The following is a 13,304-nucleotide window of genomic DNA, read 5'->3' as shown; positions in this document are numbered from 1 at the left end:
TTGCGATCACAAATGATAAACTACCGATTAATACTTAAAGCAACTGCGTTTATTTACCCAAGTAACAGCACCCATAGGCTCAACAACTCATTGAATTATCCCTTCCATTACCATGTCTCGCAGAACGCCCCGTTTAATTTTACCTGAGGGGGTCACCGGAAACGACTTCACGAATTTGACCCCGCCCCTGAGCCTGTGCGTCTCGTTAACTTTGTCGTCCACGTATTTTTCCAATTCTTCGGGCGTTACGCCGCTGCTTCCGTCGTTAACGATCACCAAAGCCATCGGATGATCGCCGTCTACTTCGTGGGGGACGCCTATAACGACCGCTTGTTGGACCGCCGGATGGGAGAGCAATACCTGGAAAATTGCAGTCTTAACATTTCTATAGGAAACCTCAACCTTGTTCCCACAATCATCCACAATACAACCCGCTGCTGCCTTGCTGCGGTTATAATCGGTGTTGTTATCAGAACTGTAGGGTGAATAAAAAAAAATCGAAAGCAGAATAGAACAAGCAGAACATGCTTTAAGACCATGCGGGGGTTTAAAATTCCCTTAAGAATATTCTCATTACGTTGCTGTCTTCAGAATATTATTCTAAAAGAAGAATGTTGAAGATATTATCTTAATGACAGATGGGATCATTCAGTTGAAATTAGACAAAGGATACAAAAGGCTAGATCAGCATTTATCAAAATGAACAACATTTTTAAAAGTCAACTCCGTCTTTTTTTACTTACTCTTCTTTACGGGGTTGAATCCTGGATATTGACAGAGACGTCTCTGAAACGATTAGAGGCTTTTGAGATGTGGCGCTATAGACGTATCCTAAAAATTTGCTGGGTTGATAGAACAGAATTGACAAAGAATGCGACTTGGTCACATTATGCGTGACGACCAGCGATACCATCTGTTGCTGCTAATTCTGAAGCGTAAGGAAAAAGAGGCCCAGGACGGAGGAGAATCCCATGGCACACAACCACAATCTGAGAAAATGGTTCTTTCTTACAACCACAGGATTTTTCAAAGCAGCAGTCGACAAGATTAGAATATCCATGGTAGTAGCCAGCATTCGAAATGAATAAGCACCTGAAGAAGAAGATTATGGGTGGATAAAGTGAGGTAGAGTAGGAATTAAGAAAGTAAATAAACCTGATCATATAATGAGAAATAGGTACAAAATACGAATTTCTCCATGGAAAAATAGAGGATAATCATGTTGCTGCTTTGTGAAGAATATCTTGTCTCAAAAATATTGTTGTAATGCCGAGAATACAAGGACTAATGAAGAAAATTTGATGCGAATGCCGGAAGCAATGAGCTTCCGGCATTCGACAATCAACATGGCTACTGACAGATCATCCGATTTATCGCCAGTGTTTTGAGAGGACACGTCACTTAAAGAAAAAGAATTCCTTAGGGGTACGTGCGGAATACTATTGAAAAAATGTAGAAGCATATTGTTAGACTGAGCATTCCTAAATGTGAATACCCTGCAAACAGAATTATATTTTGTATCTATCTAGGACATCAAATTATGGATTACATACCTTCTTCCTAGAATTTTTAATGAATTTGATCTTAAAACTACTGGTGGTTTTTAAAAGTTCAAGAGCAATTTAAAAACTAACAACCCTTGATATTTTTATTATTTAATTTAACTGTATTTTTTATCTTATATTGTTACTTTCGAGAAATCGATGAAATCGATGCGTCCTGCGGCATCGAAAAAAAAAACGTTTTTTTGCCTGTCCGTTCTCTGTTCCTGAACTTTTTCTCCGATAACTTCCGCAGGGTTTGAGCTAGACGCTTCAAATTTTGCTCCTTTTTAGCAGTTCACGAGATGCATAAGATATGTGAAAATGACTGCGGTCAAATTTCGGCGCCTATCTTTTTTTTTTATTTTCGACTGTTTTTTGGACATTGCTATGAAACACGAAATTTGAAGCTATCGACTTCAAATTTGAAACACGTATGAAGCTTGCTCCCGTAACGGAACCTATTGAAATTTGGGGGGGGGGGGTTGGGGAGTCGGAAAGTATTTTAAGAATGAAAAAGAAAATCCAGTGCTATCTCCTCAATTTCATACATTGTTTGAATTATATACAGGGTGTGTCGTTTATGGCCAAAAAATGTAAAAGATCCTAAAATTGCCGTTTTCGGCGTAAATGAAAAACTATAAAACACGGAATAATTCGGTTTAAAAAGTGTCGTAATTTGTGTACAGGGTGAGCAAGATATTTGAAAAAATATAATTGGAAATCGCTATTATTTGTAAAAATTTTTGTATTTACCAATGTTTGCCGTAACTTTGAAGTTCGGCGAAATATGAAAGACATTTTCTACATAGTGGTACAATGGGCCCCTCGCGATGCGGCTTCTTATTCTATCCTTATCCAATCTTGTTACTTTCGAAAATCGATGAATCCGAATTTTTCGAAAGTATCTGCGCTCATATAAAAATATTATATCCCGGTAACGGTAAGTCCTATGGGATCGCCGTTGGTACAGAAACGATCACTGTCAAAAAAAATATTTTTTTTGTCTGTTTGTCCGTTCTCCGTTCTCCGTGCTTGTCTTTTGGTTTATCCTGAATAACTTTTGAACCGTTGCAGCTGCAAAATTGAAATTTGCCTCCTCTTTAACCCTCCACGACGCACATAAGCTTATAAGAAATGGCCCTGATCCGACACCGGTATCCATCTTTTTTTGGCGATTTTCCACTGTTTTTTGGACCTCGATATCAAACACGATAAGTGTCCGAAATTTAAAGCAATAGACTTCATAATTTGCACATAAATGCAGCTTTGCCCCGTGACGGAACCTATTAAAAATGGGAGTGCTGGGGGGTCACAAAGTTTTAAAAAAAAAAATAAAATTCGCGTGTTCAAGGGTCTACAAAAAAGACCATTTTTCAAAAACAGTTTACAAGACCGGAAAAATTCTTGAACCGGAACACGCACAGGAAACGACTTCATAAAATTGGCAATAATTTCAAATCTGTGTTTTAGATGTCAGTTTCTTTTACATAACAATATAGTCCATATAGACAGCTTAAACTTTTGTATTTACGGTTTTTAAGTATTGTACAGTTGATGTTGGAATTTTCGTCCAAAGATGCTTGCTTGCTGGCACCACGTTCAATGAGAGTCAAATAAACTTAGTCACAAAATGTTTTCTAAATTTGGGCGGGAGCATCTCCTGAGATACACTAGACTCGCACATATTTTGCATAATTCGCACACGATTCAACACACGCTGTATTACACACGAAATAAGAATGATTACTAATAAACTTAAACTAAGTAGTATACCAAACCAAAGAATATTAAACACAGGTAGGTACAAAATTATTTTCTATTACGGACCACAATTTTACCTGATTTTAAATTCCGAAACTTTAGGTAATAATCTTGTATGTTAATGACTACCCATGAATAATCCCATTCAAAAGCAATTGGCCACTTTCTTATATCTATGAACAGACCATACCTGTTCCAACACGGCAGGTACCACGTGCCAAGATCTGTACTTCAACATTTCCTTTATCCTATCAACAATGTAAAAACAAAACTCGTCGTCGTAGTATACCACATCTCCGGTCTTCAACCACCCGTCTGAATCGAAAGCTACCGACGAATCCATGCCGAAATATCCGTTCATCAACAAATCGGATTTGACACGCAACTCCCCTCTCTGATTAGGCCCGCAGTTTTCTTCAGTTTCCGCGTCTGTAACCTTTAAGATCGAAAAGTAACCCACCGTGCTGCCCGCCTTATGCGATCACCTTGTACTTGAACATGGGTAGCGGTTTCCCGCACGAGCCCGGCTTGTAATACAGTTGCAACTTGTCCTTCGTCCGATTGGTGTTGAAAAACAACGACACGCCCGACACTTCCGTCTGTCCGTATCCCTGAAAGACGTACGTCCCTGGCAACAGGTCTCTTAGCTCGGTTATTTTATCCACCGAGCAGTGACTACCTGCGGTGACTAACGCGTTTAAGCTGCTCGTGTCGATGTTGTCAGGTCTACCGACCGCCAACATGTGGTACGCCTGAATCGGTGCGGAAAACATGTACGAGACCTGGAACCTCTGGAGGTAACTAAACTCTAAGGGTAAGAATATCGATCACCTTATACTTGTCTATAATCTTCCACGTTTCAAGAGGGTCGAATGACTTGCAGATCACCCTAGCGGCTCCAAGAATCGTGCAAGCGACGAGGTTCATGACGGCGGATATCCAGTACAAAGAAGAGTAAGATAAGACGACTCCGTTGGAAGCGACCATGCCCAGGTGACTAAAAGCAGAAATTGAGTTTTTGCACCTGCACCCAATAGAAGCTCACTTTAGGAAAAAGGCCTGGTATAGCAGCCCCTTGTGGGTCGAGCATATTCCCTTGGGCAGTCCCGTGGTGCCGCTACTGAAGAATACGACCGCTGTATCAGAAACATCTGCTGGCTCTTTCGGATTGAAGGTTTCTTCATCGACGTGCTCTTGTAAGAACGTACTGAAGGGAGTACACCCATCGATTTTGGATTCGGAGTAGACGACGATTTCTGAATCTATATCCACGGCTTTTATGGAACCTCGTATCATTTGCAAGCAGTCTGTTACCACGAAGAATACTTTCGGTTTTGTTAATTCGACCAGGTGGATGGCGTCGTTTAAACTCAGCGAAGGATCAAGGGACGCGACTTTTAGCCCAAGAAACAGGCAAGCGATGAAAGGCACGCAGCTGTCCCCGTGATTGTAAGAACAGAGACAGATCACGTCGTCTTCGGTCAAGTCTCTGTCCCTCAGATGCAACGCCGTTCTGATTGACCGTTGAAGTAGGGCACCATAGGTGTCCGTGGAATCGGAATCGTTAATGAACTGAAACGGAGAAATGTCAGCCGCGGATTAAGTTCACCTTCTTTATTAGTAAAAAGCTATTTTGAACGAGAAATGTCAAAAATAATAATACCATAAATAATACTATTTTTCATTTTTAATACTTGTTTGGATTTTTTGTTGTTTGGTTACGGATACTTTGTGAATTTGTTTAAGCTGAGTGGTGAAATAATTTTGCTGTTTTTGATAGTGACAACCTATTAAATATTACATTACATGCCTTATAGATAAATAATAACTCAGCGAGGTATTATCCAAGTAATATAGAAAAATAAATCAGTCTCTTAATGTTCACTCTACCGCTTTTGTTCAAAGGTAATGAGAAAATTCAAAAAAAAATTTTTGAACAAATAAAAAATACTGGTTAAATATTTAGAATTTGTGTTTTAACTTTTTTCCTTTAAAACTGCACATTGCTATTTTTTAAATAAATTTTTACCAATATCTAAAGAAAATATTGCGTAATTATCAAGGAATGAAACGTAAATGATTTCGTTAATAATTATAAACGGAAATAATGTAAATAATCAACATTTAAATGGATGAGAACGAGAAAAACAACAGTCCTCCTCATTTACTGTCTTATAACTACTATATTTATTTTATCAAGAAAGAGACGAATGAAATCCAACGGTGCAAAAGAAAGTTGCAAGCAAGGTTAAAATGATTACAGTTAAAATAAAATTGCATACTCTGCGACCGTGAAATATTTTAAACAAAATGTTTTGAATTCGGTACTCACCTGAGCAATCTTATGTCGGTTGATCTTCATGCTGCGAAAAAATTCATACCCGAGCCCCCTAAATTCGACATCGGGAAATGTGTTCAACGAGATGATTTTTGTGGTTTCGTCGAATAATATTTCTAAATACAGTGGAAGGGGAGTCGATTTATGTTAATAAATAATGGGACAATATAATCTTACCGTCCGTCCTGCCGATAGAACTCATGATATCAGCCGTTTTTTTTTTTTTAATTTTCTCACGTAAACTTTCCAAGTATTTCAGACCGAGGATAAAATGCTGTAAGGGGTTTGATTTTATACCGTGAAACAGCAGGTAACATCCACCATCGATCGTTGACCGAAAGAGAGTCGTTTGATCGGCCATACACAGGAAAAAATAGTATAGAATATAATTGAATTAGATACAATAGAATAGAATTTATTGATCACGTGTTGAACTACAATCGTATCAAGTCAGACATATGATGTATGAAATATGCATATATATTTATATATAAAATCATCACGTTATCTAAATTTTAAATATAATCATTCCCTAGCCCAAAAAAAATCCGTCATAATAGGTCTCGCAGACAGAGCAATAATGTTATCCGATCCAGAATATAGACCAGACGCAATTGAAAAAGCAAAACACGCACTTGTAGAAAATAATTATCCCATAAACGTACCAACAAATTTTATAATAATGTAAACAAAAATCAACATCAAAATCCTCAAAGAAAATATATATCGCTAACTTATATATACCTGGATTATCAGAAAAACTAGAAACCATATTCAACGAACACAAAATTCAAATAGGACACAAAAGTTATAATTTACACTTCACTAAACTTAAAGCAAAAATTCCAGTTGAAAAAAGAAGCAATACAGTATATGAAATTCCATGCTCTAATTGCGACAGTGTATATATAGGACAAACAAGCCAATATTTAAAAAATAGAATCAACGGACATAAGTATGACAACAAAAAACAAAACAGCTCTTCATACCCATTGCGTAAACACCAAACACATTTAATTTTCAAAAGGTTAATACCATGAAAGTATAGAAATCCAAAAAAACAAAAATTCAATTAATTACAAAACCGATTCTACAAAACCTTAATAAAATATATCATTCAATTTTAAACTAACAAAATTAAATTATCCAATATAATAAAAAATAATAAAAAACATCCGTACCTGTTTTGCATGCCATTCCAATTCGTATAAAATATTCGCTGACAAATTATTTTTATTTTTAATATATTAACACAACGTCAAATGTCATTAATTGTTATATATCTCACAAAATAAGAATACTTTGAAAAAGATCGAAATTACGATCGAAACGTTAATAAATATTTAGAAGAATCACATCATATATGCAGCGGTTATTCGACAATAAGAAAATCATTGAAGACGAAGGAAATACAGCTAAGACCCACTGGAAAATAATCAACAAAAATCGACCCTCAACAAGTAATCACAAACGAAATTGAGGCAAACACATTAAATAGATTTTTTACAAGTATTGCTTGTTTTTGATAAATAAAAAAATTAAAAATAGCCAAGATCATTTGATAAATGCCTTGATCAAGGAGATGTACCCAAATATTTAAAAAATATAAAAAAAAACCTAACCTAAGCTGGTTAAAGCTATGGTCAAAGGACAATAAGAAGACAACTTAACGATTGAAACATTTTGCGATATTACTAAATGCTCCGACGGCGTGGGGCACTCGACTCTATTAAAAAAATTAAAATATTACAATTTTGGCATCTTGAGTCTAGTTGGTTCGTTTCTATGGGGTTGTGCAGGGCTCAGGAATTGGACCTACCCTCTTCCTCGACTTTTCCGAAGCCCTTTTGAATGGTTGACTGGCGTTGTTCTTAATAAATAAGAAAAATCTTACTGAAGCGCTTGCTAAAGCTAACTTTGAATTAGCAAGAGCTAAGGACTGGTTTACAAATAATACCTTAACCCTTAACGTAGGGAAAACATTTTCTTTAATCTTTTCTCATAGGCACATCAATGAAGTAAATAGTGGACAAAGTGCAAAATTCTAGAGAATTCACTGCGAATAAACTAAATTGGTGTGACCCCACAGACCAAGTGGCTAAAAAATCTCAAAAAACATTTTTTCTAATACGTAGTTATATGATTGACAGCTCTAATTGACTCCCATTTGCTTTATGGTGGGGCCAGGCTCCCGGTCTTTGACCAAGAACGTAGAGTAACCTCAAACACAGAGAGGATGTTGGATCGAAATTTTCAGTTTGCGAGAATCAAGCAGATTTTTTACATGTGAATAAAGTTCAGACCTGCAAAAGGCTGAATAAGGACAACCTCAGGCCTGATTAACTTAGTCAAAGACTTTTTAATAAAATAATCTTTTTACAGCTTGGAGGAGTTGATCTTTTTTCAAGATATCATGATGAGTTGTAGAGTTTTTCAACATTTACTATTACTTAGAAGTATTAACTATAAAGAACTTAATTTTTCATCGTTCGGTAATTTTTGGTTGTTGACTGTTGGTGGAAACGCTTTCTGTCCGTAAAAATCAAACGTTGCCTTTCGGGGTATCATGACAGCGATATCGCATGATGCGCCGGAGAAATTATAGAGTCCGTAAGTGGCTGGACAAATAGTTAAATATTTCACCATCAAATTACCCGCTATCGAGGTAATACCTTTTGAGGGCATGCACATGCGGCGCAAAAACATATAATTCTGCCATTATAATGGCCGCCGAGTGGGCGATCAGTAATTATTACTATCAACGAAAATTACTGACATTATTTACACCGCATCGTCTTCCAAAATTAACAGCTGCCCTCGTGGACAGTTTGCAGAGGAATCAAAACGGACTATAAAAAAAATCTATATATTCACGAATTACAAGAACATTCAATAGTGTTTAAGTTAACTTTGGGGGGTTTACTTTCGTGTCAAAGTATAAAGTAACTTTGACACGAAAAAAAAAAGGAAAAAATTCGCATTCCGTGCCTCTAGAAAGTCGTAAAACTGAAGGTGAGTACAACAAACTAACACTAGTCGTCATCGTCCTCGTCGAAGCGAATCCTTTTTGGAAATGGATTGTCGTCCTCTTCGCTGGAATCGTCGTCACGAGTGTTCCTGCAAGATTAATATAATTTAGTATACTAATTACGTATCGTAGTCCACAAATACAGTCACATATATACGGTGTTCATCAAAATTAACATTGCACTGGAATGCGCAATGCGGCGGGAAGTATGCTGGCAGAGATGGTGGCGCTGTTATTAATTGAAAGTTATAAAATTGTGAAATTTTATCCTTGATCCTTTAAAGTGCAGCAGATACGCATTTCATCAGCCGCTTTAATTTCTTGGAAAAAAATCTTGTCTCTGCTATGGTTGTCAGTTTCGGGATATAAACGGGATTTTACCGCACTGGTCTACCACAATAGTGTTCAATGAAGCTAATGCCTAGGCTGGATCAGTAAAACTGGTGAACAAACATTGTTCTCTCTCGGCTATAAAGCGAGGAATGGTTTGAAAATTTTATTGTCCCCGCAAAACATCTACATCTTCCGTTTCTGCAGTGGGAAAACAATACAGCCAGCCTTCCACATAAGATTATTCCTCCAGTATGTAAAATTAGTTAGAGAGGATCTTCATAATTAAAATAAAGTAATTATTACCCAATATTTACAAAACCTCTGGATTCCTCATGCGTCGGTTAGTGTTAATAGTATATTATGCGACAAGTTTACGAAACGTGTTGTTCTACGGCCGTTAGTTTTTAGATACATTTTTGCAAAACAACACAACTACACTAAATTAGATAGCCTTCAGAATTGACAAACGTCAAAATTCAAGCCGTGCGGTAAAACCTCCGAAAACATCCGATTATTCCCGAACCCGCGCGGTAATATTCCGAAAATGTCCGAAGTGGCTCGGATCCATGGGAAACGAAACTGACGTGGCTCGATCGATGTATAATTAGATATTTTTCAGAAGGGAGTAGGAAAAATAAATTTTCCCTTCTGTAAAATACCTAGCAGAAAAATAAGGTCAATAAAAACCGACGGCTTGAATTTTGAAGTTTGTCAATTCTGAAGGCTATGTCATTTAGTGTACGAGAATTAAAAAGGAAGGACTTTCGGTTTGAGCGGGCAGGACGCTAAGTTCTAAGCATATCTTATATTTTTGGCAATTTTGAGTTCAAGAAATTAGTTTACACAGGATAGGACCATTTCCCAATCTTTTTTAATTCTTTAATAAAACACAATAAATACTATTAATTATTGATATAAATGAAACTCTTTCTTAGATGTCTAATTATTAAATAGAATAATTTTTCAAAGAGAAACCGAGTGAGAATAAGCACTATTTAAAACCGGCTGTTTTTGAAATATTTTGAAACCAGAAATTAAAAAAAAAACAAGGAAGATAGTTTGCATTGATAGTTATTGATTCAATTTAAAAACGGAATGCAGAGCAAAAATGCAAGCAAGTTGCTGCTTTCTTGGAGCAATCACTTCGGATCACCCTGTATAACTTAAGAAGCGCTTAAGAAGTCCACGTGACCAAGACGTACCTGTCTCTCCCTCTATTTTTGTGCAGGCGCAAGATGCTGCTGTCCATCTTCGATGGCGTTTTCTTCTTCTCGTGTTGAAACTTAATACTGTACTTGATTTTTCCACGGAATTTTTTCCTGTCGAAGTCCTCTTCGCTCGAGCCGCAATCTTCCACGGACGAATCGCACGATCCTCCAGATTCGTCGGAATCTTTGTTCCCGTTTCCCCCTTTCTTCCTCTCGTTCTCCACTTTAGCAGTTTTGATAAACTTATTCGCCTTGTTCAAGGTGTCGTATTTAGTTTGCTTGTCCATTTTGTAGCGATTTCTGGTCATTGTTTCGTCGTCCGATTCGTTTTTCACCGACCTGTCACCCGCGCACTTTTTCGCCGTGCACCCGGCGTTATGCCTCGCCCCGACGACGGATTTCGAGTCGAGATTTTCGTCCGAAACGTCGTCGGTTTTCTTTTTGCCGTTCCGCCCGGCAGCGTCAACGACCAGCCAGCAGGAAATCAGCAGTACGCCGTAAAAGTACGACCTGGAACTTGAAAATTGAAATTCCGGGAATAACACATCCGAGTCGGCAGCGGTAGTGGATAAGCGTGGTAAAGTTTGGTTCAAATTATGCCGTCGTTTATAAATATAATAATAATAAATAATCATAATCAATAAAGGTTACCAGCAGAAAATTAATTACAGAAAACATGCATTCGTTTATTTCGATTTCTTACGATTCGTGACCTTCATTTCATAATTTTTTTGAGAAATGAGATCAATGAAAGGGTTTTAAAGAAATTTCCATTTATCAAATGGAGAAAAACGAAATATGCGTGAAGACATTTTGTTAAAGACACCTATATGAATTTTGAAACAACATTAGTATTTGAGCCTAAAAAAACGTCTAGAAGATCTGTTGAATTAAAAAAATAAGTCAATATACAGGGTGTTCTATATTAAATAAGTTACTACTTATCGCCGAAAATACAAGCACCATGTATATATTATATTATAATATGATAAAAGTATACGTAAATCCAAACAACTTTTGACTGTATGTTTTTTGATATTTCTTTTAGGTTTTGAGTTAATAAATCTTATAATAAACGGGATATCCGGTGTACTAGTAAAGGAATAAACGACAAAGAAAACACATGTCCAAATGAAACGTGAATTGATTTATTTATTTTGTAATTTTTGATTAAAATATACGGAAGTTGTAAAAACTAGGTTTTGGCGAACCTGCGCTGTTCTTTATTTTAAGCGTGCACCTGTTGCAACTTTTAATCATCTTAACAGAAGCCCCGTGAAATATAATTCAACAATTTATTATGGCACATACTTTGGTTCTTCTAATGACGAGACCAGCGACAAAAACATTTCTGGTAGTAAGCCGAATAAAAATTAATCATCCACTGCCGACATCAAACCCGACTGAATACGTACCTCATTTCGCTGCAAACTCGGATACTCTAACGTAGGCTACATATTAACGAACTGACGCGGGTGCAAAAAAACTGAGAAAATTGTCCGGATCCTCGTTAAAGTTTGGATAAATATTTACGTTTTCATTTCGCGCCCGGTGCGACGGAACTTCGCAATCAAAATATTATCCGTATGTATCGGAAACTCCTTCGGTCACATTTTAAAATAAACTAAGAGGTTGGATTTTGGCGTACGCCATACTTTGGGGGCTACACGTAGCCACATGGGCGTCGCGCGGGGTTTTAAATATAATTATTTCGGGTTATTTAACATCAAAATTCACCCCGTAATGCGTTTATTTCTAAGCTCGCGTCCTTGAGTCCATTGGTGTTCTAACCAAAACTAACCAAAACAAACCAAAAATAACCAAAATTAAACAAAACTAGCCAAAAGAAACAAAAATAACCACAACTAAGCAAAATTAATCATAACAAATCAAAATTGGCCAAAGTTCAACAAAACAAACCAAATTAACCAAAACTAACCAAAATTAAGCAAAAGTAGTTAAAATTAACAAAAACAAGCCAAAATTATCCTAAACAAACCAAAACTAACGATAATTAAGCAAAAATAGGAAACATTCACAAAAACTAACCAAAATTAACCCTAACTAACCAATAGCGGCCGAAACTGGAAATAATAAACCAAAGTAACCAAAACTAGCGAAAATTCAGCAAAAGAAACCAAAATTAACCGCAACAAACCCAAATCAACCAAACCAAAAAAAAAATGCAAAAATTCACCAAAACGAACCACAATTCGCAAAAACTAAACAAACACAAACAAAATTAAGCACACTCAAATAAAAAGTAATCAAAGCTGCGTTCAACACGAACTGACCTAATTAAAAAAAAAAATAGGAAAGCGAAGGGAGAAGTGTCTATACGCACGACGCGGCGGTCGCGCTCGTCTCATCTCACCTATTATAGGTAACGGACCATTCCTTAGTCTTCCGAACGTTTCACGTGAAAACCCGAATATCGGCTGCGGCGAACTAACACGAATGCAACACCATCGACTAGATGACAACTACGTATTAAGTTGTTTATATTAGCTAAAACGAGACCGAGCGAACCGACTAACAACTAATGGATTTAGTTATCGAGGATGCAAGACCCCGCGCCTAGTTCGTCAACGTTCGAGAGTAAGAAAGACAAGGATGAAGAGCATAAACATGCTCAAATACAGAGTCACTGACCAGGAACTAAATATACATTTTTAGTTGAAAGGGGTTTTCAGTCAAAATCGGAGACCGTAGATACCTAAAATATCTGATTTTATTGTGGAAACGGTGACCTAAGTCAAATTCTTTATTTGCCGATACAAAAATAACACAGTGCAAAGAAATAATTTAGAAAAACAACTCCACCATCATCTTGGACACAGTTGCGTTCTTCATCATTGTCCCTATTGTAAAGTCTTTGAAGCGATTCAAGATTTCTAGATTCTAGACGAATCTTCATAGTGTACTTGATATATTTCAAAGACTACATCTGGTTGTTACGTTGAAGTTGATTTTAGAGAAACCCCGTGGAAGTTAGCTATAGTTACCTGAGTGTAACTCTGAACCTGAACCTCACACGCCAATGGAGGCTTGTTGGTGTTAAATCCAGACTGTACGTAAGCAAACTGCTCTAT

At 36.9% G+C, this 13,304-nt stretch overlaps 2 protein-coding genes across 4 annotated transcripts in view; both read right to left on the bottom strand.

Moving 5' to 3' along the window:
* Positions 1 to 5,948, bottom strand: part of LOC132697911 (uncharacterized) — a 38,398-nt gene extending 32,450 nt beyond the window's left edge. For both annotated transcript variants that reach the window (XR_009618320.1, XM_060663669.1), the window contains exons 1-7: positions 5,821 to 5,948; positions 5,638 to 5,759; positions 4,351 to 4,877; positions 4,137 to 4,302; positions 3,791 to 4,087; positions 3,496 to 3,741; positions 144 to 360 (exon numbers count right to left, since the gene is read on the bottom strand). Coding sequence is in view for 1 of the 2 variants with exons in the window: in XM_060663669.1 (XP_060519652.1) it covers positions 144 to 360; positions 3,496 to 3,741; positions 3,791 to 4,087; positions 4,137 to 4,302; positions 4,351 to 4,877; positions 5,638 to 5,759; positions 5,821 to 5,845 (1,600 nt within the window). In the remaining variant the exon portion in view is untranslated. The remainder of the gene's footprint in view (positions 1 to 143; positions 361 to 3,495; positions 3,742 to 3,790; positions 4,088 to 4,136; positions 4,303 to 4,350; positions 4,878 to 5,637; positions 5,760 to 5,820) is intronic.
* A 2,533-nt stretch (positions 5,949 to 8,481) lies between these two features.
* LOC132698062 (uncharacterized) lies at positions 8,482 to 11,840 on the bottom strand. Of its 2 annotated transcripts, none has more exons than XM_060663909.1 (3): positions 11,628 to 11,840; positions 10,207 to 10,728; positions 8,482 to 8,760 (listed from the first exon to the last, which is right to left on the bottom strand). In XM_060663909.1, the coding sequence occupies exons 1-3, from the start codon at positions 11,630 to 11,632 to the stop codon at positions 8,676 to 8,678; spliced, it is 612 nt and encodes a 203-aa protein (XP_060519892.1). In that variant the 5' UTR covers positions 11,633 to 11,840; the 3' UTR covers positions 8,482 to 8,675. The 2 variants fall into 2 exon arrangements, with proteins under 2 accessions (XP_060519892.1, XP_060519893.1); XM_060663910.1 differs by having other exon boundaries at positions 8,483 to 8,760; positions 10,207 to 10,722; positions 11,628 to 11,839.
* Positions 11,841 to 13,304: the final 1,464 nt, after the last annotated feature.

This window comes from Cylas formicarius, unplaced genomic scaffold (assembly GCF_029955315.1).
Source record: "Cylas formicarius isolate icCylForm1 unplaced genomic scaffold, icCylForm1.1 PGA_scaffold_2__14_contigs__length_35257938, whole genome shotgun sequence".
Taxonomy (NCBI): Eukaryota; Metazoa; Arthropoda; class Insecta; order Coleoptera; family Brentidae; genus Cylas; species Cylas formicarius.
Note: the sequence above shows the minus strand (reverse complement) of the source record. Positions and strands in the feature narration are given on the sequence as shown.